This window comes from Phytophthora sojae (genome assembly GCF_000149755.1).
Source record: "Phytophthora sojae unplaced genomic scaffold PHYSOscaffold_6, whole genome shotgun sequence".
Lineage (NCBI taxonomy): Eukaryota > Oomycota > Peronosporomycetes > Peronosporales > Peronosporaceae > Phytophthora > Phytophthora sojae.
The window spans coordinates 895,644-923,588 of record NW_009258120.1 but is presented as its reverse complement, the minus strand read 5'-3'; the positions used below and the strand labels follow the sequence as shown (position 1 = coordinate 923,588).

Sequence of the window (27,945 nt, the reverse complement as noted above, 5' to 3'; positions counted from 1 at the left end):
ACATGCAACTCGTGCACTTGCGACCCCTGCTTAGAAGACGGGGAAGTCAGCAACGTCCCCAAAGAAGAGATCGAGGAGATGTGATTACCATCTTACGCCTTTTAAAGCGTGTCTTGGCATTTTCGATCACAATCAAACCCCAAATTCATAATATGGAGATTTTCTTGTTCTCTGTCGTGATTCTTGGACCGGCTGTGTGGTCAATCGCTCTCACGTCGCACCGCATCACTCGAACGATTCGATGTAACCATTCGTTAGTTTTCATTCACAGCAGTTCGATTTGTCTGTTGATGAATTGCCAAGTTGCAAGAATACCACAAGTGGAGAATATGGTCCAGTGGAGCTTCCTGGAACCTTGGCGTGCTGTACTGCGTGGCAATGCCATACAACGAAGTAACGACACTGCCCGGTCAGTTCTACGAGTGGCGATCTTTTTCGAGGAAAACAACGCAATCGACCAAACTATTTACTTGAAGGTTCCTCCAGATGCAACGAAGCAACAACAGCTTCGAGAAGCTATGGAGCTGTTTACGGTGCTATCGTTTATGGACAATAAAGCATTCATAGAGTTGGCGACTCGATCGACGGCAACCCAGACAACAAAGATCAGAGCAGACTGCTTTTGGTTTCCGAAGTGGGAGCTCCAGCTTTACGATTCCACGAGTTATGCCGGTGGAGACCAGACTCGAGCAACTTGGGGTACTTTGCTAGGGTTCTCGGATGAGTATTCTCGTGAATTCCAGGAAGCCATCGCGAAGCTAGAAGCTATGGGTCTGGAAGACTCCATCAAAAGCTACAGCCAGAATACGTTTTTGATTCGATGGGCGTTTGCCCTGAAGGCAGCAGAAGTAATTGGCCGGCAGATATCCGACACGTTGCTCTCTCCAACGTTGTTATCGCTTCGGGGACAATTTCGTGGACTATTCGACATCGACGTCCCGCCGATTGGGCAGCTCTGGGTAAGTCGTGGGTTGGCTGATACGTGGAATGCACTAAGCAATGAAACTGCTAGCTCGTGTAATGTCGTGATCGCACAAAGGTTGAGGTGGAGTCAACCAGCCATCCGTGACCTGCCAGCGGCACTGGCCCGAACATCAACATCACACTTTAGCCTGAATCTTGGTATTGACACGGTGAACTCGCGACAAAAGGTTGTAAATGCTGGGGTATTGCTGAGCACGCTCATTTGTGGTCGATCTGACTGTAATGCGACAGAACAAACAGCAGCCAGATATCTCCCGATACGATTCAACTGGAATATGGCAGCTTAACTTGTCCAGTGGGTTTGTTTGTGACCGGATGCTCGTTTCGGTCTGCTCGGCAGTCGCTGAAGTGACCGCCGAGGCGAATCTAGCCGTGTGCAGACTGGGTTTAAAAGGCGTGATGAGGTGGCAATGGTTAGCTTACGCGCTGTGCGGTGGAGTTTCAGACGTTCAAGTACCGTCGGTCTCAATTATATGGGAGACACTGACAAAGTCCGAGCTTACGGCCATTCCTGCGGTACTTCAGACCAAGTATCCTCTGCCAATACTTGAATCGGCTCAAACAGGGCACTACGAGTACGGCTTTGTAGACATCGAACAAGGCACCGAGCTGCACCTTGGTGAAGTTAATGATGACGACGAGGACAGTACCTTTCTAATTTTCCGTACGTGTCGTTACCGAGCACTCTACGTCCATACGAACGGTAGGTGGGTGGACGTTGTCGTCCCTGGGTATGGCGTTTGTGAGGTGAAACCGGGCAACGGCGTCCGATTTACCCCAGCTTCCGGCAAGGCTGACTTCCGACGAAAACGTTTCTGCGGTGAATTGAGCATGGAGTACGTTACTTTTGAGAGTGCTGCTGTATTGATGGATCTGTTGTCGCTAGTCACGTGTGGCCTCCATTCGTTAACACTGAGAGCTCATGAAGACTTTGCCGCCACTTTCGCAATTGATATCGACCTTTGTGCGCTGTCGGTTGCATGCCCAGAGCTCCAAGAACTGTCTATCGCCATATTTAATGTCGTGATATCTGCCCATAGCGAGTCCCTGTGTCGCTGGCCCATCAAGGCGCTCTACCTAGAAAGCCCGGTCTTGTTGTCGGACTTGGCCCGGTGTTTGAGAAACCCGCAGCTACGAATGGCCCGTGAGCTCGTCTGTCTTGATGTGAGTCCACGACAAAATGAGGTATTCCCCCAAGAAGAAGTAGACGAGTTAAAGACCCACGACGGCGAGTTCCTGCCTGCCACGAAAGAGAAACTCCCTGCGCGGTCGAAGGCTGCGTTTGTAAGTGTCGCCACGAGGGCATCCAGTGCCATGAAGCCGATATACCGCCTGGACGCATTCATTTTAGTCCTCATTTTTGTGTTTGCCTCTACTCCGCAACAACGGTCCGTCGACTGTCGGTCTGAGTGGTAAGACTCACTTGAAGCACGTATCCAAAGTATGCGGGGAATCGCGGGTAGGAACGGCATCCAGGACTATATAACCCACTGCTATTTTTTACTCAAACAAAAATCAGTTTATGAATTTCTGCGCTATAGTAACGAAACCCAAGTGCTGTATTCAGACATAGTACGACAGCTCAACACCAAGCTGTCAGCAAAATTTGTGCAGGCAGTCTTTGATTCCGTCTTTCTCCATCTGAGATTTTGTGCTGTTCACTAGCACACTCCGGCGCTCAATAGAAAGAATCCATTTAGCGGGCCGCGGATCTTCGACGCAAAGTTTGCGCTCTCTCATCCCACGTCGTCACAACACTGATCACTGCAATGTTCGACTCGATGGGGAATTTTCCCTTTACCACCGGCAGGTACTTTCCATCGTATTCCTTGAGCGTTTCCGCGCAACCTGGCGAGAAATCATAGTTGTCTCTTTCGGCTCGGGGGTAAGCTCGACCACAACATACTTTTAACTCGGCGAGTTGTCGTGACATTAGGCTCGCGGGGCTTCTCAGAAACAACGCCGGCTCGGGTTCCGTGTTGGATCCAGTAATCACCAAACGCTTGATCGGCCACGTGAGAAGTACTTTCTTCTGAAAGGCAACAAGCACGTCAAACTCATGGATGTAGAGCTCCTCCAGCACCGGACAAGCACTGCCAGTGCGCCTAACTCCACCTCATTCACATTCTGTTCACCGTTGCGAAGTAGCATCGATCGCAGGTTTCCGCCAATGAATGAGAACAGTCTTATCATCACTTCGCCGCTCTCGAGGTCAACGCAATCAAAATCCAGATCACGAAAAGTGCCTGTTCTCGTTCAGAAAACTCCCGGGGGCACTGGAGGATCCGCCACGAACGACTTATGACCATCCATTAGCTTCGCTTTGCATATCCCATAGCCTGGGATCACTATCGTAGAAGGATCATAAAGCGCTCTGCAGCGACAATTGCTAGCCATAACGAGAACGGCATCCTCACAGTCCACCGATACTACTTCAGTTCCCGCTTGAACAGTTACGTACCCATATTGTGGAAGCTGGGATTCGTTTTCATGACTACCTCGGGTTGCAGGATCGGGGTAGCTACTTTGTAGCACATTTTCGATGGCAGATACATCTTTATCCGTCAACGTTATAGCCTGTAAATCCAGCTTTCGAATATTCGGCTTTGCCGCTCTACTCCACAGCGCATACGCCAGCCAGCACCAATGCGCCGGAGTCATTGGCTCTTCAAACACGTCGCTCACATCTTCAACGAGGAAATCACACTCGGGGCGGATCTTTAGTCTTTTTACCGTCCCAGCGTCCGCAATTGCAGAGTAAATCGAGCGAATTCCAGAGTCCGTAGGCACATAGACCCACATTCCCAACTCGAGATGGGTGCTCCAGTGCAGGAAAGTCCATGTTAGCGCCGGATAATCTGCACAAGGAGGACCCACAAAGAACGGTGATGTACAGAAATCCTTTGTTTTCGATAGCGAGCCTCGGTGTGCGCCGGCTGGTTGCGCGATCGTCCAGTACAAGCTCGAACTTTGGCATGCTCGTCCGAGCCACTGAATCCGTAATCATTCCAATGCTTGGGTCCGCGAGCTTTAATCTGTGTATGGTGCCTTGCGTTTCGAACAACGAGGCCGTTGCTCCTTGGAGTAACGGTGCAGCTGTCTGCTCACTCACGGGCGGATATTTTTTGCCGCCAAACACGTTCATGAGAACAACCGTGGGTACGTCGACACCAAAAAGCTCTCGTAACATAACCCTCTGTTATCGCGGTAGAAGCTTTTCTTTTCCTTTTCTGCCTCCCCAGAGCCTCGTGAATGACTCTCCACTGCACAGTCGGCTGTATAAAGCCCAGTTCGCGCCTTATCTCTCCTCCAGTCGCGACTATTCTCCTTGGCAGCACGAAACTCCAACGAATTCGTCTCTGGGTCCTCCGGGCAACCATAGAGATCCCCCCACGTTATCGACGGTTGTCTTGCAAGTGGATCCGATTCTGACAGGCGGCCATCTAGCCAGCACTTCCAGTCTGGGAGGACCAGGTGGGGCTTATTTCCACGCTCGTCATCAACTACGATCTTGACTTTGCTCACAAATTCGGCCAAAACTTGGACAATCGCCGGGTTATCGGCGGCAGCGATAATAGTGAAAAGCTCCAGAGCCTCGCGCACCGTTTGCAGCAACTGTCGGTCTCGTGTGCGGGTTGCTTCGTCGGCGGGGAAACTCAGGTAGAGCGCGAAAGTGTCTATGGCAACGGGGAAACCGTCTTGAGAAAAGGTCCAGTAATCCAGACTGCCCAGTACGTAGGCGGTGGCGGCTTTTGGTCCATTGAGAGTGACCCTGCTTCGAAAAGCATCGACCCAAGGCTGCAGGAACTCCCACGTCGCCTCGTTAGCCTCCTCCATCCTCGGTGTTTGTTTTGTTTCAGTCTGCCAATACAAAAGAATGGTATATTTTGGTGCTAATCAAAAATATTACTTTTATAGGCTTGATGTATTGATACAGTTGGTTTAACCTAGACTTTCCTTACCCTTTCAGTACCAGAGGAATATGGCGTCTAGTTCAAATGGACAGCAACACGTACATCGCTACGTTCATTCGCAGGTGGGGGCACCCTCGAATATATCAAAATAATATTTGCCCGAGTTCCAAACAGCAAACGGGGCCCGAAATATGCATATAATTGAACAACTTTCGTCGATTCCTACACAACAATGTTCGTTGTGTGTTGCCTCGCTTCGTATTCCTGGCGGAATTATCCGCACTTGATGATCTCACTCTATTGTTTTTTTTTTCTCTCGCTGAACTCGTTTCCGGGTGTGATGGGGGGCATAAAGCGAGTAATTTACATTCATAAAATGCGCCTCGAACGGGACAGACGCTCACGACTGCTAGCGTTGGAGTATGTGTCAATTACATAGTACTTATAGTTATATAGTCCTGGATGCCGTTCCTACGCGAGGTTCGCCGCGTACTCTGGTGTTTCAAGTGAGTCTTACCACTCGGACCGACAGTCGTCTGACCGTTGCTGCGGGGTCGATGCGAACACAGAAATGAGGCTTAAAACGTATGCGTCCAGGCGGTTTAGCGGCTTTGTGACACTGGACGCCCAGGTGACGACACTTATCAACGCAGCCTTCGATTGCGCAGGGAGTTTCTCTTTCACGACAGGCAGGAACTCGCCGTCGTGAGTCTTTAACTCGTCCACTTCGTCCTGGGGGAATGCCTCATTTACTCGCGGTCTCACATCCAGACAGACGACCTCGCGGGCCATTTGTTGTCGTATACGTCCCTAGTTCAACGTGCCTTACACTCAAATACCCCAATCAATAGTATTGATTCAATACATCACAACGTTATTTTCCCCCAACTGATTAAGAGTCTTGCTCAAGCCGGCCCCGAAAGCATGAGTCAGTACCCCCGCTCCGGCCTCAGAGGCACCCAAGCACGTGGCACAAGCAAGTACAGCACGAAGCAGACCAAGATCGAGATGTTCTCGGGCGACGTGAAGGAGGTCTTCCTCGACGCTGGCGCCGGGGACTGGTTGAGGCGCCTGAGCATACAGATCCGACTGGGAGAAATGGTCGACGGTACGACCTGACAACATCAAGACGATGGTCGCAGCCTCGCACCTCGAGGGCACGGCACTAACCTGGTTCACGAGACGATTCGACGCACTGCAACGGATGACGTTTGAGGAACTAAGCACTGCACTGCGCGAGAAGTTCCGCTGTCCGCTTGACCGCGTGGATCACCACAGCACTCACTGACACTAAGAAAGGTACGAACGAAACTTACACCGAGTTTGCCCACCGTTTGAACGTGATAGCAGCAACAGTCAACAACGGAGAGGAGAGCAAGGCGACTGTGGAGGACGCCCTGTCCGTATTCATCAAGAACGCTTGGCCACAACTTCGACCGTCCTTACTTGGACACGTCAGAATCCAGTCCGAAGACCCCTGACGTGAGATGGATAAGGCTGTCGAGTACCTCACGAAGGTTGCCGGACGTGACGGAAGGCAGCGACTCGAGCTCAACCAACACGATCGACGAAACGTATGACACGGACTCGGACGACGAAAACGGCACCGAAAACAGCAGCAACGAGACACGCAACGGCGACGACAGTGAAGACAACCGCCGACCAACAAAAACCCGACGACTCAACTCAGAAACAGCGCAAGTTGCCCAAGACATACAAAGTGGACTCGCGTGAACCTCACCAGCGATGCAAGATGACTGCTAAGAGTGGGGAGGCCGCTCACTTGAGCCTGCCGTGACCACATCCCATCCAGTGGGGAGGCCGCCCTTCGGGGCCTGCCGTGACCACATCTGTAACGGGCTAACTGCAGCCCGTTACGTGCTTACACAAGCAGAGGAAGTAGTAGACAAATTGAACTCTGGCATTAAGTGCCGAGACGGTCTCGGCACTCGAGACCGTCTCAGCCATTATATAGTGGACTCTGATTGGCCACCGCGCACACGCGGTGGCGCCTGTGTGATGGAGGCAGACGGAGTCAAAGAGTAATTGTACGCACCAATTTTGCTGGCAATGGCTTGACGTTGGTTGGCGTTGAATGGGAATACTGATTAACTAGATAGTGGACATGTCGTTTCGCTAGCTACGGTGATATCTACTTGGACAACTCAATTATGGCCGCGGAATCCAAATTCGAATTGGTTTGGGTGCATCAAACCCAAGTCGTTGAAGCACCGAATTTATTGCATCACCGTCCAGTTTCAGCTCTTCAGAATGCTGGAACATGTATTGACAATGTCGGCGAAATGAGCTCATCAAACCTTGAGTGCTTGGTTGCTCTGTTGCAACTCTCCATAGCAGCAAAATGGTTTTATGTTGTTGCTTCCAATCTGCTTTGATGTCCCGTGGCTGTGGAAAAAGCAGCAGCCTCCAGCTTAACACGGCGTGGAACGCCTTGCTCCATCGCGCCCACAGTGATTGCCACATATCGTTCAAGCCGTGGCATGATAAGAAACAGTGCTCAAGTGTTTCAATCGCCACACACGATTCTCGAACGCACTGTTGAACCGTAAAATTGAGTGCCTTGAGGAAATACAACCTTGAACCGACAATGAGATCTCCAAACAATAGTCTTAACATGACATCATGCACCACCGGAATCAAACAGCGTCGCAGCGAGATGTACAGAGCTAGTGTAGAATGAATCCGTAATTGGGGGCATCCAAGTTCTTGCATAGGGTGGCTACCAACTAGTTGAATGCTTCGTAGTAATATATTCCAGTCCAACAATCGAAGATTCGGAAAAAAATTGGTGCCCTTGTCAGCTAGCACTTCAAATATAGGAGGGAAGGCTCCACGAGATGAAGCCCCTTTCCGCCTGCATCGGGATCCGGTAGCACACGACTTACATGTAAACGCACAGGTCGAAGACCTGTGCTTGGCCTCGGCAAAAAACTTGTAACTTTCCAAAATCGGGTACCAAACCGGGTCTCTCTTTCTTACTTGTAATGTTTAAGCTAATATCTGCCGGAATCGGGTACCCGTCGATAAATGCTAAGATTTATGCACATTATTTACGAAAGGTTGATACTAATCGTTTTTTATTTACCAAAACATGTACTCAAACACTTACGGACGCTCCAGCACACTATGAGAGCGTCATGGCTTCGCTGAAGGCATATCAATTTGCGCCATAATTGACCAAGCTTAGCTGAAGAGGACGATCATGACTTGTCTAGGTGCAGGCTGCATTTTTACATGCCAATTTGCTCAATACCCAATCACTCTTAGCCGAAGATGCCCAACCTTGTGTCTGTCGTCAAACCAATCAGCTCAACTCGACAGTGACACGAGCATCGTTCGTTTGAATAAGACTTTTTCCCCTGCGTTGAAGCACCCACTTCCACGGAATTGGCCCATTAGCGTATTCCTCATTCTGCAATTTACCCCCCAAGCCCTCAAGTTAAAAAATTGTTTGTTTGTTTTGTTTTTGATTTGAGGATCATTATTGCCACTTAGCTAACATCCTCAAGTTAAATGGTCAAGATCAGCGCACCATGCGTCTCTCCTTCGTTCCGCTACTGTAGCTCTCTCGTCTGATCGTTATTAGCACAACATAGTACAAAAATGAGCACAGTATACCTTACCTGCAAAATGAATGAAATAGCTCTCTCGTTGCTGGCGCAAACGCAGCCATTGGACGCTGACCAGGGTGTTATGTCACCGATAGCCTCATCAGACCAGGCAACCTCAATTGGTGACTTTCGGTTCCTGATAACCCACCACGATAAAGAAGAGCGAGGCTTGCTGGTTACCAGCCTCACAAAGGTTTGGCTGAAACATCATTTCTTATCGATACACTTCGATGTGCGCAACTATTTGTTCAATTACGCATTCTCGGGCAGATGCTGGGTTGCGAAGCAGACGCAGTAGATGCCCACGTTAGAATCAACTAGAGAGTTGGGCTGGTAGTGTTTTTAAGGATTAAAAACAAAACAACTTTGGGATTTACTCAATTATTATCCGTTATCATCGTCCATGAAACTATTCGTCGACCTATGTACCCTCCCGGAGCAACGCTCCTGGTTGCCTATTGGAAAACTACACAAGCTAGCACTTGTGATTCGTTGCCACAGTGCGGAAGTGCATTAAACAGATAAAAAAACATTTTTTACGCAGAAGAAATACGTCTCAAACAGCAGTACTCGGGTGGTGGTATTTCATGAATTCCACCCGGATACAGGCTCATGATACTAGTGGTGGAGTGCGAATTGCACAGTAGTAGGGAAGAATGAAATTGATTAACAGGCTATAGACTTGTCGTAGAGCTGGCTAAAGAAACCTAATTCTGCTGCCGAGGGATCCATACAGGCGTAGCTACAGGGAGATCATCGTCGTCGATGGGTTCGGGGAAACCCAGACGGCGTAAAAATGTCTTTATATCGTCGCTGACGAGATGAAACTCGGCCGATCGGCGATAGAGATGCTGGTAATGTTGCCGAAATGAGAAGCCCAAGCGAGAAATGCTGGTGCTGACCACGCGAACACCATTGAAATGTATGTCATTCCGTAGACGCCACAGAGCGTGGAACACAATAGCGTGTGGATGCGCCATAAAATGAGAAGAAAGCCACGTTGGTGGCGCCAATCTTCGTGGACATCGCGGTCGGACGGGAAAATCAGCAGCCGCCACCCCAGTGAGCATCGAAAAGCAGGAGCCCAAGGCTCCCACAGCGTCTGCCACAGTATCTGGACGGGCTCACACTCGAAGAAGCAATGAGTGGCGGTTTCGATAGCGCGGCAACCATGGCGTACACAGTGCTGCGCTAGGGGCGACGTCGCACTCAGAAAGAAAAGTCGCGCCCCCATCGTCACATTTCCAAGGTAGAGTCTCATGGTGACATCGTGCACTACAGGAAGTAGAACCCGACGCATCCACCTCCATGTTTTAATCCACCCCGCGACCTCACCCTCGGTACAGCCCAATGCTGTCAGTGGTGAGGTTTCGGTACGGCAGGGGTGCCAACGAGCCATTTCCAATCACCATCTTGTAGGTTGGGGGAAAACCGCACCGATCGCTGCCGAACAACGCCATAGAGCATTGGGTCGGTAGCTGTCGCTGCAGGCACGAAACCTGACAACGACGAGGGATGTGTCCGGAAAAGGACCTCAGAAAGCTGGTCGTACAGTTGAAAGATGTCCCCGTGGCGCACCCGCGGGTAGATCGGCCGAACAGCAGCAAACATGGAGCTGAAGAACACCATGGCCGAAGGCCAATGCCGGCGGTTGTCCAAAAAGTCATTCAGAGCGTGGTAACCCAGGCTTGCCGGTGTGCGGCACAAGCGACCAAAAGTGATCGAGCCAGCCCCAACAGGTTGCATAGTAGTAGTACCGTTACACAGTCCTGAATTATGTTCCTACGCCCTCTGTGTACAAGCCTTACTACTCGGACCGACACTCAACTGACTGTTGTTGTGGAGTAGAGGTGGACACTAAAAGGCGATGTGGAGAAGTGCTGAATAAGAATTGTTCTCCGAGAAAGGCGGCAGGGCCGATCGACTGGAGGCGTGGGAGATCGGCAATCGAGAGACAGGCAGCAAGGATCTCCGGATCAGAAGGAGTTCTTCGGGAGATCTCAGGTGGCCCGATGACGCCGGCGCGTAAGGCAGGACATGTGGCAAGCCGGATTGTGGGTGATCGTGCCCGAACCGCGGCGTGATTCGTGGCCGACCCAAGTCCAGATCGACGACAGAACCCGCGGATCTGAGATGGCCGAGGACAGAAGGTGATAGATCGGCGGCGCATGGCAACCGGCACAAGTCATCGATCGGGAGTGGATCGCCGATCGCCGATCGAGGTCGATCGTGGATCGCCGATCGAGATCGATCGCGGATCGCCGATCGGGGTCGATCGTGGATCGGGAGCCGATCGTGGGTCGCCGATCGGGGTCGATCGGAGTCGATCGCCGATCGGGGACGATCGTGGATCGACCAGGATGGGACGCACATGGAGGACGAAGTCGGGGCAAGAATCCAGTAATCGTGTGGTTGTAGGAGGGTAAGCAAGATGGTAGCATTAGGGAGAGACCAGCTAAACATAAAGCAGAGTCGAATTTGCACCGTGGAGCGCAAGTGGTCTGGAATCTCGAGGAGGAAGAGCATATTGGCCTCGATTGACTTGCGTTGTGGAGAACAGATTTGACCCCACGCGTGATCCAAGACCACCAAGCCCCGGCAAGTCGCTCTCGAGCAGAATTTGCACCGAAGAGCACAAGTCCCCTCAAGTCACCAAGTCCCAGGAACTACACTGGCCTCGGCAGGGTCGACACTTTGGGTAGTGAACTAGCGGTACGGTTAAGACTGGATTAATACATTGGCCAGCTTGACCTACTCTAGTGATCTATCTCTTGTGTGCAAGTCCTCGATCGACCGGATATTAGTGCTTGGCCGGCGATCGTTTCTCCTCTCGATCAACCTCGATCCAGCTATAGGAAGCGGCAAGCAACTCAGGAAAGGAAGGAACACACCCGGAAAGGCAACTACAGGCCTTGGATCAACTCCAGGCCGACCGATCGGAGCGAACAACCCTCGATCGGAGCGTATACTCGGACGCAGAGCGAAGATTCCCGCGCCCTATCCCCGCGTCACGCCAAGACATTCGATCTTCAGCAAGTGCTGCATCTTCGGAGCCCCGAGAGAGCAGATCGAGCCCGCCGACGGGTACACAAGGTGAGAACAAGTTCAGCCGATCATGGATCGTTGGGGGACCCCCTCCGTTAGTCGGTGTCTGGGCGCAGGTGGGAAGCTCGATCAGGCCTTAACCAGATTTTGGCCGATCCCGCTACACCACAGCGATATATCGGCTATGTGGCGCTGGGCGTCCTGGCAACGACACCCATCAACACAGCATTCGGCTGCCGAACAGACAGAAACGAACAGCCTCTTCGTATTATTTTCCAAACTCCGTGGGCTGAGTGAGAAGTCCGACTGTTTCCAGGTTTGCATCAGCAGAAGCCCCTCAGTCATGTCGATTTGCCATGGTTGTTATGATGAGCGCACCAGAGAGGAAAATTGCCGTCACTGCCAGCACACCTCTGGACTTCCTTACTGCTGCGAAGCTTGTCTCTCGTGACGCTGATTGGGCTGCTCTGCAAACGAGCCCTGAGCGCGCTTGGTATTGAACCCAATCCTCTCGCTTCGTACCACTTGCTAGGATGTTGAACAACCTTGGTAGCTTTCGTACCCACGACTGACTTTCCTCCTTCGTCCAAGCGTTCTTGTGCATCTTCGTTTACAACAACGCGCAAATAGTTGTTGGAACATCCAGCTTGCCCTGTAGCTATCTGTCAGGATGTCAAGTCAGATCCACCCATCAAGCATCCTCATGTAGCGAGGTTAATAATAAATCACTTCCAGGTTCTCCCCCAAGTGCTCAAGTGTCGGACCCCCTCCATTTGTTGTGCCAACAGGTTAACAGCCGCAGATGCGAGCCCTGAGCGACGCTGCATGGCGGTGGGAAGATGCTACCGTTCACTCGTGGTAGATGGTGTAGACTCCGTGCGAACCACAAAGAGATGGAGACGCTGTCCTTCAGAGATGCGAAGAGGCACACGACTCTGTTGGCGCCCCGCTCCGTGGCTCCTCACGCATACGCACGAAGTGTATGGCGGAGGTGATGGATTCACATGAAGGCGCCAGCTATTACTAAATAATTGGCGTTCATATCTGACTTGGTGCTCAAGTCTGTGAAGTGGGGGGATGAGCAGCTCGGACCTCCAGTGGGCGATGTTGAGCATGTATATCGACTTCGTAACGGTGGCACCGGTTTGACGATTTAGCTGGTCCGAGTGGTGCTTCCTGACGGTCCCATTGGCGGCATTAGAACGCACCGAGGCTGGAAGTGATATTCTTGGCGATGAGCTTGGCGGAGACTGTGGTTATTGAGCTGGCATTGGCCACATGACACCCAAGTTGATAAAGGTAACGCATCCCGCTGTTCGTTCCTGGCGAACGATATTGGCATCACGTATTTGCGGCATTTGCATTCCTTCTAGACTATGGAGATTGAATGTTGCCACGATAGTCTCATCGCTCCTACCGGCGGAAGGCAGGAAGCAGTAGCCTCACACTCTTTACCAGCGGAACGTGGTGAAGCTGTAGTCTCACTCTCTTTTACCGGCGGAAGGTGGGGAAGATGTTTGGTTGAAGCGCGAACTATCGATTGATGTTCAGCGGTCAAGAATTGCCGACGCCATCATGAGGACTCCTCGATTGATCAAGTGATTATCAAGCACGATCGCGAATTTCAGATTCAGTCATTGCTACACGATGCTGATCGAATCTGTTTATCTCCGATACTCTCTACGGATTGATTACTATCGCAATGCTACCCGAAAAGAATTCTGCACGTGGAGTAGACGCCTCGATCCAGGTTTAGTGGAAGAAAAACGGAGTTGGATTCTATGAGCACCTCTCACAATGCAGTGATAAAACCAAACAATTACCTGACGCGCGGATTTGCGCAAAAGGAGATAATTCCGCGCTCCCGTGGCCCGTTTGAACTCCATCCCAGTCTCGTTGTCCTCCCGTTTGGATATTAGCCGAGGAACGATGATTTCTGGAGCTACCAAAGTGGGAAAGCGCATGTACGTGAGCAAACGCTATGTGATTTGCGTAGGCAAGGCTGAATAATTCCCCAGAACAAAAGTGGGAGGCAGTCGTAAGGATGTGAGGAGGGCAGTCGAGCACCAAGGTGACGACTCGAAAATGGACTAGAAAAATCGATTTTCTGAATGCACGGACTTGGGCGTGCTGGGACTAAATTCCTGCGCTCCCGTGGCCCGCTTGAACTCGATCCAAGTCTCTCCAACACTATTGAGTGCTCGCGATGACGAAAACCGCGGATCAAAGTGTCCTCTGAGGCGAGGCGGAAAGATAACAATCGTTCCGTAGTCGTGCGGATGCGAGGAGGGTAGTCCCATAAAGATGAGGGCTCGGAAGAAAATTGCACACGACAATCGTGTTGCGCTTTGGCTGATACCCACTACCCACTAGCGTTGGTCGATGAACTGACGGATTTGTTTTGTTAGAGTGTGTTCATTTGTAGAGCAATATCGACCGCGAGCACTGAATGTTCTTGCAGGGGAAGCGGGTGATCGTTCAATGCACGATCGCGAAGGAAAAGGCTTTCTTCCAGTATGCGGTTCCCAGCGATGTAAGACAGCGAGTACCACATTGGTCATGGGCAGCTTTAACAGCAAGGGTGAAGGCGGCAAGAAAGACGGCGTGGACGAGTGACAAGCTTCGGCTCAACGGATATTGTCAGCAGCCGAGATTCGACAAGCGGACAAGGCGAACGCGCAAATCGAGGAGGACACGAGCTATGTAGGCGAAGGCGTTTTACTCGACCACTCGAAGCGGCCAAGAACATGCAGATGACGGCGTTCAACTCGGAGGCGGTTTGCAACATCGTGCCCAAGTCGATTCCAAGGCCACCGGTGTGTCCACGGAGACGTACATGAACATTGCGGGCAGTAGCTTCATCTCCGACACGGAGGAAAACGCGCAGGCTGCTCACGACGATGCGGTGGAAAGCGAGCGCGGAGGCCACCGCTTGCTCCTGTTCGACAACAAAACGTGAGTGCACGCAATGTAAGCGCAAGCTACGTCCAGCGCTGGAGGGGAAGTGTTGGAACATCCAGGTTGCCCTGTAGCTATCTGTCAGGATGTCAAGTCAGATCCACCCATCAAAGCATCCTCATGTAGCGAGGTTAATAATAAATCACTTCCAGGTTCTCCCCCAAGTGCTCAAGTGTCGGACCCCCTCCATTTGTTGTGCCAACAATAGTGACCCCCGCGGCTGTCCAGCGTACTTGGTTCCTCGGCGTGGGTGGGTATGTGCAGGATCGCGGAAATTGCGAACACAAGATGAAGGAAGTATGGGACACGCATGCTTCGTAGTATCGGTCGGGTTGTTCGCGTCTTGTCGGATTGTAGAATGAAATGCAGTAGGCGCTCAACCCCACCAACCGTTCGTTGATGATGTATCTGCAAGCTGAGACTTGTGGACCTGCCGTATGATCAGCCTCACCGAGAAAATCTAACACAAAACCCCAGAAATTAGAGCCAGGAATGCAGCTCATCAGCGAGTTGTAACGGGCCAGGTGTGTGTCCGTTACTAGCTTACACGTAGCGGTGAGGAAGCTTAGTTAAGACTCGGATTTAGTGAGACCAAGCAGTCAGTCTTGGGTAAAATCAACTCTGTTTTATGTTAGGACCAGGGCGGCTACCCCTGATCTCATGTGAGCCACTCAAATGCAGGTCAACGCCTGATTGGCTGAAATGGGGTCTGGCTCCCCCAATTCAGCCAATCATGATGACCGTCAGTACACGCTAGCCGTGTACTGACTTAATTACTTTATGTACTGTCAATTTACCCACTTATGTAACTGGGGCCCATTACACGAGTGGCCTTAGCCTGCGGACGAAGAAGCAAAACAACGAACAGCTCTAGTGGAGAATTATTACGAAAACATTTTAGAGTTGAGTACAAGTTGGTGGGACCCAGATGACAGATTCGTGATCCAGCTCAATATCGAGGTCGAGCCTCCTCGACTCGCATGGCCGGAGCACATTGAAACATTTTGGGGAACCTTTGGTTGGAGTGACAACCCATGGTTGACGGCACCGAGAGGAGTTATGTTAAGCGCAAGAAGATTTTCACGAATACGGAATGGCACACTCGATCAACTCGAACATCGGCAAGAAGCAGAGGGGCGATATTCGTTTCGAATCGATCAGGAATCAAATGAAAGACGTAGGCACCGTCACACGACCATGTGTAAGTGGGCGATCATTGTCATCTTACTATCTCCGCAAAAGTGGCTAGAAGGACGGCACGACCCACCGTTCAAGTTAAGGCATCCGCCGCAATGGCTAAGAGGTGCGTCGTGGCGGCTAGGTCCATCAGGAACTCTCACAGGTACAGCCAATTCACTCAGATGGCTAGTCTGCAAATCAAATGCAGGCAACTGCCCAACGGCATCAACTGGGAGGTCGATGTGGAGAATGGTTCGGAGGAAGATGCGCAGACTATGCAGAAGTGGGCTCAAGTGGAAGGAGTTGCTTTTTACGCACATCCGCGCATTCATCAGTATCCTTGGACAGCAGAGGAAACAATCAAGAACAAACACGTTGTAAAGGGGTTAAATCGACAAGCGTTTGTGCGTTTTGGAACAGAGCTCCGAGGTGGTATCGGCGTGATCCTGAAGCGATTGGAGAGGCAGGCGCAACAAGATCAGTGGCAAAGAGGGCTACAGCAACAACGGCCCAAGCAGTTATGGAGCCATGATAACTCCCTCACGCCCTATCAAGTGTGGACGGGGTACGGAATAGCCCTCCGACAGCTTGATCTGTACTTTGAAGGGAGACAACACGACAACACGTGCAGGAAAACACAGGAGTTAAAGAAACCCAGAGTCATATTTTCTGGGAATGTCCGTGTGCGGTGAGATGCTGGAAATGGTAGGCTAGACACTGATGTGTCTGACAGCGACCTTATCGAGTACCGAGAGTACTGTGCGGCACGGCAAGCTCCCCCGATCCCGGACTCAATGAAGAGGAGAGTAGCTCTCACGTCGGGGACTTGCACGACCAAGCATGAAGACACATTACGACGCATTTGGCGAGTGTTAGCAACTGTTTGCAGCACAACGCAATGGATGCAGCGCAACAGGCTCATCTTTCAAGGAGAATCAACATCGGCAGAGAAAAGTTGTGTCGAGTTCCGGGTGACAGGGGTTCGACAGTTAAAGGCAATAGCAAGGAGGGATAAGTCGTGTCCCCAAACGGTAGAACAAGGCAGGTTGATGGAGGACTGTATCGACAGTTTTCTATTAATCCTCGAGCAACCAGGACAGTAAGCAGCATGCAGATACCAAGAGAATCACCGTTGGTGGTGATGATGAAATCTTCTTTAGGATTTTAATGGCTACCATAGTAGACCAAATAAAATCTCTTCTACTGGATCTGCCGTATGATGATTTTGGTGATCTACTAGAGCCTTTTTTTCGTATTAATATCAGTACTAGCTACCGCTAGTGTAGTAGGTGCCTGGACGATAGCTTGATAAGTTGTGAGGATGTGCTGTAATCTTGGAGTTTGTCTACCGGTAGACTAAGAGAGTGCCCCCGGTACAATAAAGCTAAATAAAAAAACGCGTGTCATTGCATGGGGAAGTTGATATGCATACGCACCTCGTTTGAAAGCAGCACTTAGTCTTCGTTACGACGGAGCAGCAATCCATAAAGTGATGATAAATTTACTTCTTCAACGTGGCTTTATCCTTCCATCGGAAGCACAAGAGTGTAAGTTCGAGTAAAACCGGCGTCAGTATGAGTAAGTCCGGAAATGGAGTAATTTGGAGTAATCCTCGATGTATATAGACGGGCTTAACCCCTCTAGCCCCATATTCTGTAGGATACAGAATAATCATTTCGACAGGATTTAATATCCAGCAAACTTGGTTTCCGCAAAAAACTTTGCATATAGTTTTTTTGTATAGTGAGTAATCAGCCCATCATTCCTGTTGGATCTGTGATGGGTAGAAAGACGCGGATTCTTCTGCGGCTATTGATGGACGAGTATAAATCCCCAACAGGTTGGACAATTGGGGTGTAAGGCCGAAGTGACCGTTTGGCAGCCACTCGCGGTGCCTTTTACTTCGGAACGAGAAACCGCCCTGACCAGACGTACCTCGAGCTCTGCAAGCCCGGCAAGAACGTGCTAGTGCTGCTGCGTAAGCGAGGGCCAGGCGCTACTGGGAGCTCGAGGTCGCCATAACAGTCTACTCGTGGCAGTGATGCTAAAGGTAAGCAAGTCTATTTACAGTCTGTTCGATATAATGTCTAAAGTCAGGCTGGAATTGTATTCAAGCGCGCGAGGCGGTGATGCCGGCTACCGCTAAGTATCGAGACGCGCGTTCGTCACTCCTGGACCAACCACCTCCATGAATGCATCCGCAGCGGTAGCAACGGCTTCAACTAGCGCTCCACAGCAGCGCAAGCGTCGTTCAGGCGCTTACCAGGTAGGGGAGTCTACTGAAGAAGGGTCTTCTAGCAAACGCTTCGACGTACACGGCGCAAAGCCTGGGGTGCCCACCGAGAGCGTTTGGCCCGCATGCTGCTGTATATTTAGGATGTAGCAGAGCTTATCGATAATACATTCGTATATTACATCTTACGGATACTGTGCGTGCGACGGACATAAGCGAATGCATTAGGTCACTTTTTCTTTCTTTTTCTTTTTTTCTCAATGCATCCAGGTATTGGGGGTATCAAGTGTTTCATTGTGTTAATGGGCCAAAGTCATGAGTCACTTTGGTTAGAGGGCAATGTGCCGAATGGCAGCCCCCAATGAGTGGCCCATTAACACGATTGATCATGAGACCCCCAAACCGGTCGTTGTTTCTATAGTGTCTCAAGTTCACGGCCGACACGGGCTCGGCCATCTGTGCTTTGACGTGGTACCTCATTTGCTCTGATGACGCATCTCCACAAACTCGGTGGCATGGTATCCAACAGTAGAAAGCCACATCGGTTCGCGGGCACTCCACAGCCAGTCCGCGTCCATATCCGGGCTTGTGTTCAGGAAATCAGCATTTTCACACACACACTTGGCCATGATGAGGGAGCGAAAAACCCCATAAAGAGGGTTAAGCAATAAAACGTGGCCAAGTTAGTAAGCGCGCCACTCGACGTGGCAATCACACAACTGCACAAACCGCAGACGAACAAGCCAAGCTCGACGCAATAATCGCAAAGCTGCACCGGCAGTGAACGAACGATCCAAAACTCAACGCCCCAGCCGGCAGCGAACGAACGAGCCAAGCTCGACGCAATAATCGCAAAGCGGTACCGGCAGGGAACGAACGATCCGAAACTCAACGCCCCAGCCGGCAGCGAACGAACGAGCCAAGCTCGACGCAATAATCGCAAAGCGGTACCGGCAGGGAACGAACGATCCGAAACTCGACGACCTAGCCGGCAGCGAACGAACGAGCCAAGCTCGACGCAATAATCGCAAAGTGGTACTGGCGGTGAACGAACGATCCGAAACTCGACGACCTAGCTGGCAGCGAACGAACGAGCCAAGCTCGACGCAATAATCGCAAAGCGGTACCGGCGGTGAACGAACGATCCGAAACTCAACGCCCCAGCCGGCAGCGAACGAACGAGCCAAGCTCGACACAATAATCGCAAAGTGGTACCGGCAGTGAACGAACGATCCGAAACTCGACGACCTAGCCGGCAGCGAACGAACGAGCCAAGCTCGACGCAATAATCACAAAGTGGTACCGGCAGCGAAGGAACGATCTGAAACTCGACGACCTAGCCGGCAGCGAACGAACGAGCCAAGCTCGACGCAATAATCGCAAAGCTGCACCGGCAGTGAACGAACGATCCGAAACTCGAGGACCTAGCTGGCAGCGAACGAACGAGCCAAGCTCGACGCAATAATCGCAAAGTGGTACCTGCAGTGAACGAACGATCCGAAACTCGACGACCTAGCTGGCAGCGAACGAACGAGCCAAGCTCGACGCAATAATCACAAAGTGGTACCGGCGGTGAACGAACGATCCGAAACTCGACGCCCCAGCCGGCAGCGAACGAACGAGCCAAGCACGACGCAATAATCGCAAAGCTGTACCGGCAGTGAACGAACGATCCGAAACTCGACGACCTAGCCGGCAGCGAACGAACGAGCCAAGCTCGACGCAATAATCGCAAAGCTGCACCGGCAGTGAACGAACGATCCGAAACTCGAGGACCTAGCTGGCAGCGAACGAACGAGCCAAGCTCGACGCAATAATCGCAAAGTGGTACCGGCAGTGAACGAACGATCCGAAACTCGACGACCTAGCTGGCAGCGAACGAACGAGCCAAGCTCGACGCAATAATCACAAAGTGGTACCGGCGGTGAACGAACGATCCGAAACTCGACGCCCCAGCCGGCAGCGAACGAACGAGCCAAGCACGACGCAATAATCGCAAAGCTGTACCGGCAGTGAACGAACGATCCGAAACTCGACGACCTAGCCGGCAGCGAACGAACGAGCCAAGCTCGACGCAATAATCGCAAAGCGGTACCGGCGGTGAACGAACGATCCGAAACTCAACGCCCCAGCCGGCAGCGAACGAACGAGCCAAGCTCGACACAATAATCGCAAAGTGGTACCGGCAGTGAACGAACGATCCGAAACTCGACGACCTAGCCGGCAGCGAACGAACGAGCCAAGCTCGACGCAATAATCACAAAGTGGTACCGGCAGCGAAGGAACGATCTGAAACTCGACGACCTAGCCGGCAGCGAACGAACGAGCCAAGCTCGACGCAATAATCGCAAAGCTGCACCGGCAGTGAACGAACGATCCGAAACTCGAGGACCTAGCTGGCAGCGAACGAACGAGCCAAGCTCGACGCAATAATCGCAAAGTGGTACCGGCAGTGAACGAACGATCTGAAACTCGACGACCCAGCCGGCAGCGAACGAACGAGCCAAGCTCGACGCAATAATCGCAAAGTGGTACCGGCAGTGAACGAACGATCCGAAACTCGACGACCTAGCCGGCACCGAACGAACGAGCCAAGCTCGACGCAATAATCGCAAAGCTGCACCGGCAGTGAACGAACGATCCGAAACTCGACGACCTAGCCGGCAGCGAACGAACGAGCCAAGCTCGACGCAATAACCGCAAAGTGGTACCGGCAGTGAACGAACGATCCGAAACTCGACGACCTAGCTGGCAGCGAACGAACGAGCCAAGCTCGACGCAATAATCGCAAAGTGGTACTGGTGGTGAACGAACGATCCGAAACTCGACGACCTAGCCGGCAGCGAACGAACGAGCCAAGCTCGACGCAATAATCGCAAAGCTGCACCGGCAGTGAACGAACGATCCGAAACTCGACGACCTAGCCGGCAGCGAACGAACGAGCCAAGCTCGACGCAATAATCGCAAAGTGGTACTGGCGGTGAACGAACGATCCGAAACTAGACGACCTAGCCGGCAGCGAACGAACGAGCCAAGCTCGACGCAATAACCGCAAAGTGGTACCGGCAGTGAACGAACGATCTGAAACTCGACGCCCCAGCCGGCAGCGAACGAACGAGCCAAGCTCGACGCAATAATCGCAAAGTGGTACTGGCGGTGAACGAACGATCCGAAACTCGACGACCTAGCCGGCAGCGAACGAACGAGCCAAGCTCGACGCAATAATCGCAAAGCTGCACCGGCAGTGAACGAACGATCCGAAACTCGACGACCTAGCCGGCAGCGAACGAACGAGCCAAGCTCGACGCAATAACCGCAAAGTGGTACCGGCAGTGAACGAACGATCCGAAACTCGACGACCTAGCTGGCAGCGAACGAACGAGCCAACCTCGACCCAATAATCGCAAAGTGGTACCGGCAGTGAACGAACGATCCGAAACTCGACGACCTAGCCGGCAGCGAACGAACGAGCCAAGCTCGACGCAATAATCGCAAAGTGGTACCGGCAGTGAACGAACGATCCGAAACTCGACGACCTAGCCGGCAGCGAACGAACGAGCCAAGCTCGACGCAATAATCGCAAAGTGGTACCGGCAGTGAACGAACGATCTGAAACTCGACGCCCCAGCCGGCAGCGAACGAACGAGCCAAGCTCGACGCAATAATCGCAAAGTGGTACTGGCGGTGAACGAACGATCCGAAACTCGACGACCTAGCTGGCAGCGAACGAACGAGCCAAGCTCGACGCAATAATCGCAAAGTGGTACCGGCAGTGAACGAACGATCTGAAACTCGACGACCTAGCTGGCAGCGAACGAACGAGCCAAGCTCGACGCAATAATCGCAAAGTGGTACTGGCGGTGAACGAACGATCCGAAACTCGACGACCTAGCCGGCAGCGAACGAACGAGCCAAGCTCGACGCAATAATCGCAAAGCTGCACCGGCAGTGAACGAACGATCCGAAACTCGACGCCCCAGCCGGCAGCGAACGAACGAGCCAAGCTCGACGCAATAATCGCAAAGTGGTACCGGCAGTGAACGAACGATCCGAAACTCGACGACCTAGCTGGCAGCGAACGAACGAGCCAAGCTCGACGCAATAATCGCAAAGTGGTACTGGCGGTGAACGAACGATCCGAAACTCGACGACCTAGCCGGCAGCAAACGAACGAGCCAAGCTCGACGCAATAATCGCAAAGCTGAACGAACGATCCGAAACTCGACGACCTAGCCGGCAGCGAACGAACGAGCCAAGCTCGACGCAATAATCGCAAAGCTGCACCGGCAGTGAACGAACGATCCGAAACTCGACGACCTAGCCGGCAGCGAACGAACGAGCCAAGCTCGACGCAATAATCGCAAAGCTGCACCGGCAGTGAACGAACGATCCGAAACTCGACGACCTAGCCGGCAGCGAACGAACGAGCCAAGCTCGACGCAATAACCGCAAAGTGGTACCGGCAGTGAACGAACGATCCGAAACTCGACGACCTAGCTGGCTGCGAACGAACGAGCCAAGCTCGACCCAATAATCGCAAAGTGGTACCGGCAGTGAACGAACGATCTGAAACTCGACGCCCCAGCCGGCAGCGAACGAACGAGCCAAGCTCGACGCAATAATCGCAAAGTGGTACCGGCAGTGATCGAACGATCTGAAACTCGACGCCCCAGCCGGCAGCGAACGAACGAGCCAAGCTCGACGCAATAATCGCAAAGTGGTACTGGCGGTGAACGAACGATCCGAAACTCGACGACCTAGCTGGCAGCGAACGAACGAGCCAAGCTCGACGCAATAATCGCAAAGCGGTACCGGCGGTGAACGAACGATCCGAAACTCGACGACCTAGCTGGCAGCGAACGAACGAGCCAAGCTCGACCCAATAATCGCAAAGTGGTACCGGCAGTGAACGAACGATCTGAAACTCGACGCCCCAGCCGGCAGCGAACGAACGAGCCAAGCTCGACACAATAATCGCAAAGTGGTACCGGCGGGGAACGAACGATCCGAAACTCGACGACCTAGCCGGCAGCGAACGAACGAGCCAAGCTCGACACAATAATCGCAAAGTGGTACCGGCAGTGAACGAACGATCCGAAACTCGACGCCCCAGCCGGCAGCGAACGAATGAGCCAAGCTCGACGCAATAATCGCAAAGTGGTACCGGCGGTGAACGAACGATTCGAAACTCAACGCCCCAGCCGGCAGCGAACGAACGGGCCAAGCTCGACACAATAATCGCAAAGTGGTACCGGCAGTGAACGAACGATCCGAAACTCGACGACCTAGCCGGCAGCGAACGAACGAGCCAAGCTCGACGCAATAATCGCAAAGCTGTACTGGCGGTGAACGAACGAGCTAAAACTCGACGACCTAGCCGGCAGCGAACGAACGAGCCAAGCTCGACGCAATAATCGCAAAGCGGTACCGGCGGTGATCGAACGATCCAAAACTCGACGACCTAGCCGGCAGCGAACGAACGAGCCAAGCTCGACGCAATAATCGCAAAGTGGTACCGGCAGTGATCGAACGATCCAAAACTCGACGACCTAGCCGGCAGCGAACGAACGAGCCAAGCTCGACGTAATAATCGCAAAGTGGTACCGGCGGTGAACGAACGATTCGAAACTCAACGCCCCAGCCGGCAGCGAACGAACGAGCCAAGCTCGACACAATAATCGCAAAGTGGTACCGGCAATGAACGAACGATCCGAAACTCGACGACCTAGCCGGCAGCGAACGAACGAGCCAAGCTCGACGCAATAATCGCAAAGTGGTACCGGCAGTGAACGATCGAGCCAAAGCTCGACGCAATATCCATAAAGCTGCGAAAGCAGCAGACGAGCGAGCCAAACCCCAACGCAATAATTACTCAGCTGCGAAAGCAGCAACCAAAACGAGCCAAAGGTCGACGCAATATCCATAAAGCTGCGAAAGCAGCAGACGAGCGAGCGGAGGCTCGGCGCAATAGCCATAAAGCTGCAATAGCAGCAACCAAAACAAGCCAAAGCTCGGCGCAATACGACAAGGCTGCGAAAGCGGCAACCAAAACGAGCCGATGTTCAACGAAAGCATCCAAAGCTTCTTCGTCACCAAGTTGTTGATGAAGCAGCAACCGGACGCCGACAACTCGTCTTCAATCCATACGGTGAGGGGCGCACCATGCCACCCCACGCTCAGTTGCATATCTAGCAGCGGTTACTTGACATTGAAGACCAAACAAGACCACCAATCATCGGATTCTCCAAGTCCATCATCCAAACGCGCCCTGATCTGAGGCGAGATCGTCTTTTCGTCGTAGGAGTGCTAACTGTTGTAGCTGTACGTCGTTGGTAGCGCCGTCAGGTGACTGCCAGAAATCGCCGATGTGTAATGGGCCTACCTTGGCTCACTACTACGGCTTACACGTATGCGCACGTGTATGAGGAAGCGTAGGTTTCTTTTACTTGAGTTAAGTATACTCGAGGTCCACGAGTATATTTTAAACAAGATAAAGACTCCAAGTAGCGTGTTTTGGTAAAAGATGAGAACTGCTATTTGTGTTTTATGTTTCTGACTTCCTCTAAATGTAATATTCTAAACTAGGAATCTGCCAACGGCTGGAGGGCAGAATTCCAATGCTATGCATGTCACTCATTGGCTAAAAGATGCTGCTCTCAACCAATAGGAATCCTAAGTCTCTATGGACCACCCGTCGTGGTGATCCTAAATGTATGTAGCCTTTGGTGTGTCTACACCAAGGTCGAGAAAGTCTTTCGAACCACTAACAGACGTCGTGTCTGTTAGAGTTACAAGTGACTGTAGCCACTTGTGCGTGTAACCCCGTTACACCATCCCCCCGTCAAGGTTAGACGTGCCGGTCCCGGCACGTCAACTACCATTGACCGCCTGGCCAATGCGTGACGTTGAAGAGAGTGCGCTCGTAATGGAACGAGCGCGTCGAAGTTGAAGACCGCTGGCGCAGCAGTGGAGAACCTCTCTGCTGCTGAGTAGCATGTGCGGCAACGTGCGAAGCGCGTCGCTGCCGCGGGGGGCAGGTACCTATGTCTGCCCTCGAAGTGTCTTCGGGCGCTGCTGTTAACAGCAGCGCTCGCATTACGTCCCAGTGTGCAGCGCATGGTGGGCTTCGTACGCCCTCACCATGTCCGGGACGTCTTCGAGCAAGACGTTCCGCGGCTACCATGTATCTTGGTTGGGAGGGAATCCTCTCCAACGGATACGAAAACGAACCGGTTGCCTGTTCGTTCTCGGGATACTGTGATCAACAATCCGCTCAACAATCCATCGAGTTGAGCCGTGTGCATCACGAATCGGCGGCGGCGGTGGCGGAAACACACCCCGTGTGTGGTCAACTTGGTGTTGACCCTGATCTCGAGTCTCCCCACGACCAAGTCCCGGTCGTGGAGTAGTTCCAGAGCGCTGCGTTCGGCGCTCTGAAGTATTCGCAGTTTGCGGCGGCCTCCCAGGCCGCCTCGATCGTTCCGGCCGAGCTGGACCATTAGCTCGACCCGCTGCTCCAGCGCGAAGTCGCGCTGGAGAGGATGATGGCTTCCGCCGAGTCTTCTGCTTCGGTTCAGCCGAGCTAGGTAGCTCGTGCTGCAGGTATGGCTTCAGCCGTCCGACGTAGAACGTCGGATGGAGGCGCATACTAGACGGTATGTCCAGTGTGTAGGCGTTGCCGTGCCGTGCCAGCACAGTGAACGGTCCGATGAAGCGCGGAGCGAGCTTGCTCGCCCCGAAGTCGGAAACGGCGTGTTTAGGCAGGATTTGAGTAGCTAACAAGACTAATGAACCCTTCTCGAATTCATTAGTGTTGCCCCTGCCAACATTGTCTGCGTTCAGCTTCTGTCGGTCGACAGAAGCTGCAATAGCGTCTTGGACAAACCGAATGACGGCTTGTCTGCGCTGCACGAAGTTGATTGCGTCCGAGCTGAACTCGTTCAGCTCGTTTCCAGCAGTAGGCCCGGCCTCTGCGTTCGTCTTCGCGGTGTCTGTGCCCTGCACAGACCCGTTCTTCTTCTTCTTCTTCTTCTTCTTCTTCTTCTTCTTCTTCTTGTTGGTGTCTGTGCCTCGCACAGACACGTTCTTCGTGCGCTTGTCGGCGTCTGTGCCCTGCACAGACGCGCGGTTCTCGGCTTTGCTTCGTATCGTTGCGGCTGACACTGTGCAAGTGTCAGCGGCATTCTGCGGCTGCTGCGGTGCTGTCGGAGATCCTCCCCCACTTATGGAAGGAGCCACCATCCCGAGTAGACTCGGGAGGCGTGGGTGCCTCATGGCATTCATGTAGAAGGGTGTATACCCGGTCGAGGCATGCACCGAGTTGTTCATAGCGAACTCCGCCATCGGCAGGCACTCGCTCCAGTGTTGGAACGAGTCAGCGTAGCTCTTAAGCACGTCTACGAGCACGCGGTTCACGCGCTCGGTCTGCCCGTCCGTCTGCGGATGGTCCGCAGTCGACATTGAAAGTTGACTCCCAAGAAGTATAAACACTTCTTGCCAAAGGTGCGCAGTGAAGCGCGGGTCTCGATCCGACACAATGTCGATTGGCATGCCATGGTGTTTAAACACCATGTCGACGAACAGACGTGCAGTCTGCTTCGCAGTCACTTCAGCGGGTACCGCAGCAAGATATTCCATCTTGCTGAAGCAGTCAACAAAGACCACAACGCCCGTGTTCCCCTGACTGTCCGGGGGAAGACCGAACACGAAGTCCAAAGACATGGACTGCCAACACTCTCGTGGAGTTGGTAGTGACTGCAAGGGAGCCTGCGCGAAAGGCGCAGGCTTCACACGTTGACAAACCTCGCGAACACGGACGTACTTGCGCACCCATTTGTACTGGTGGGCCCAGTAGAAGCCTCGCGTGAGAAAAAGGTATGTCTTCTCACGGCCCGGATGCCCCGCAGTCGGTGCATCGTGATACTCGTACATGATCCTGAGTCGCAGGTCATGGTCATTGGGCACGACAACGCGGACCGCGTTGTCGTCGACTGCACTGTAGAGTAATAACCCGTCGTGCACCCGGTAACGGTGTGTACGAGCACGAAAATGCTTCGGCAGCTTCTGACGAGCTTGGTCAGAAGGCGCTGAGCCGTAGGCCAGCAAGAGCTTCGCGTCCGCGTCGTGTGCGAACGCGACCTTCACGTCGTCCAACAGTGACGACGTTGGGGTGCTCGATCACATGGCGTCAATGGCATTGATGTCGGCATCAGTCGTGGCGTAGTCAGGTCGACGCGAGAGCGCGTCGGCCACCACATTGAGTCTTCCGGGTTTGTACTTAACCCGGAAGTTATACTCTGCGTAGAATGAGAGCCATCTCGCCATCCGTTGCGAGATGTGCGGCGACTTCACAGCCGTCCACAGCGACGCGTGGTCTGTGTAGACCACGAACGGTTTGCTTCCGAGTAGATACACTCGGAACTTCGCGAGTGCGTACTTCATGGCAAGGAGCTCCTTGTCATGTACCGGGTAGTTGCGCTCAGCTGGCTTCAGCTGACGCGATTGGTAGTAGACGACACGATCAAGGCCCTCGTGATCGTGCTGCATCAACGCACATCCGATTGCGAAGTCGGATGCGTCACACACAACGTGGAATGGGCGATCTTGGTCGGCATCCGCCAAGATCAGCGCCTCAGTCAAGCCCCGCTTGACTGCATCGAAGGCCTGCTGACTCTCAGCAGTCCAAATCCACTCGACGTCCTTCTTCAGGAGCTGTGATAGCGGGCGTATCATGCCCGCGTAGTCCTTCACGTACTTGCACAAGTACGTGGCCAAGCCAAGGAACTGCCGCAGTTCCTTGACGTTCGACGGCGTCGGCCACTCATTGATCACTCTGACCTTCTCAGGGTCAGGGCGGACACCGTTCTTCCCAACGAGACACCCGATCTCGCTCGCCCCTAAGATGCATTTCTTCAGGTTGGCATAGAGCTTGTGCTTGCGCATGAGCGCAAGCAGCTTCCGGAGATGCACCTTGTGCATCTCAACGTCGCTCATCCCGTCC

General features: G+C 52.7%; 7 protein-coding genes across 7 annotated transcripts; 4 read left to right on the top strand and 3 right to left on the bottom strand.

Moving 5' to 3' along the window:
- Nucleotides 1–152: 152 nt before the first annotated feature.
- On the top strand, nt 153–2,400 carry PHYSODRAFT_302822 (hypothetical protein; the record flags this gene model as incomplete). The annotated part of the gene is made up of 2 exons (XM_009532193.1): nt 153–1,166; nt 1,216–2,400. The coding sequence occupies 2 exons, from the start codon at nt 153–155 to the stop codon at nt 2,398–2,400; spliced, it is 2,199 nt and encodes a 732-aa protein (XP_009530488.1).
- Nucleotides 2,401–3,240: 840 nt separating this feature from the next.
- PHYSODRAFT_302821 (hypothetical protein) lies at nt 3,241–3,786 on the bottom strand (the record flags this gene model as incomplete). The annotated part of the gene is made up of 1 exon (XM_009532192.1): nt 3,241–3,786. One exon carries the CDS (start codon nt 3,784–3,786, stop codon nt 3,241–3,243), a length of 546 nt encoding a protein of 181 aa, XP_009530487.1.
- A 339-nt stretch (nt 3,787–4,125) lies between these two features.
- PHYSODRAFT_334876 (hypothetical protein) lies at nt 4,126–4,821 on the bottom strand (the record flags this gene model as incomplete). Its single annotated transcript, XM_009532191.1, has 1 exon — nt 4,126–4,821. The coding sequence occupies one exon, from the start codon at nt 4,819–4,821 to the stop codon at nt 4,126–4,128; it is 696 nt and encodes a 231-aa protein (XP_009530486.1).
- Nucleotides 4,822–5,469: 648 nt separating this feature from the next.
- Nucleotides 5,470–6,632, top strand: PHYSODRAFT_334875 (hypothetical protein; the record flags this gene model as incomplete). The annotated part of the gene is made up of 5 exons (XM_009532190.1): nt 5,470–5,529; nt 5,796–6,006; nt 6,041–6,162; nt 6,221–6,297; nt 6,365–6,632. The coding sequence occupies 5 exons, from the start codon at nt 5,470–5,472 to the stop codon at nt 6,630–6,632; spliced, it is 738 nt and encodes a 245-aa protein (XP_009530485.1).
- A 435-nt stretch (nt 6,633–7,067) lies between these two features.
- PHYSODRAFT_510497 (hypothetical protein) lies at nt 7,068–7,631 on the bottom strand (the record flags this gene model as incomplete). Its single annotated transcript, XM_009532189.1, has 1 exon — nt 7,068–7,631. The coding sequence occupies one exon, from the start codon at nt 7,629–7,631 to the stop codon at nt 7,068–7,070; it is 564 nt and encodes a 187-aa protein (XP_009530484.1).
- Nucleotides 7,632–15,535: 7,904 nt separating this feature from the next.
- PHYSODRAFT_390205 (hypothetical protein) lies at nt 15,536–15,880 on the top strand (the record flags this gene model as incomplete). The annotated part of the gene is made up of 1 exon (XM_009532188.1): nt 15,536–15,880. A coding segment is annotated over one exon (345 nt), but the record flags the coding sequence as incomplete, so codon positions are not given.
- Nucleotides 15,881–16,572: 692 nt separating this feature from the next.
- PHYSODRAFT_420868 (hypothetical protein) lies at nt 16,573–16,776 on the top strand (the record flags this gene model as incomplete). Its single annotated transcript, XM_009532187.1, has 1 exon — nt 16,573–16,776. A coding segment is annotated over one exon (204 nt), but the record flags the coding sequence as incomplete, so codon positions are not given.
- Nucleotides 16,777–27,945: the final 11,169 nt, after the last annotated feature.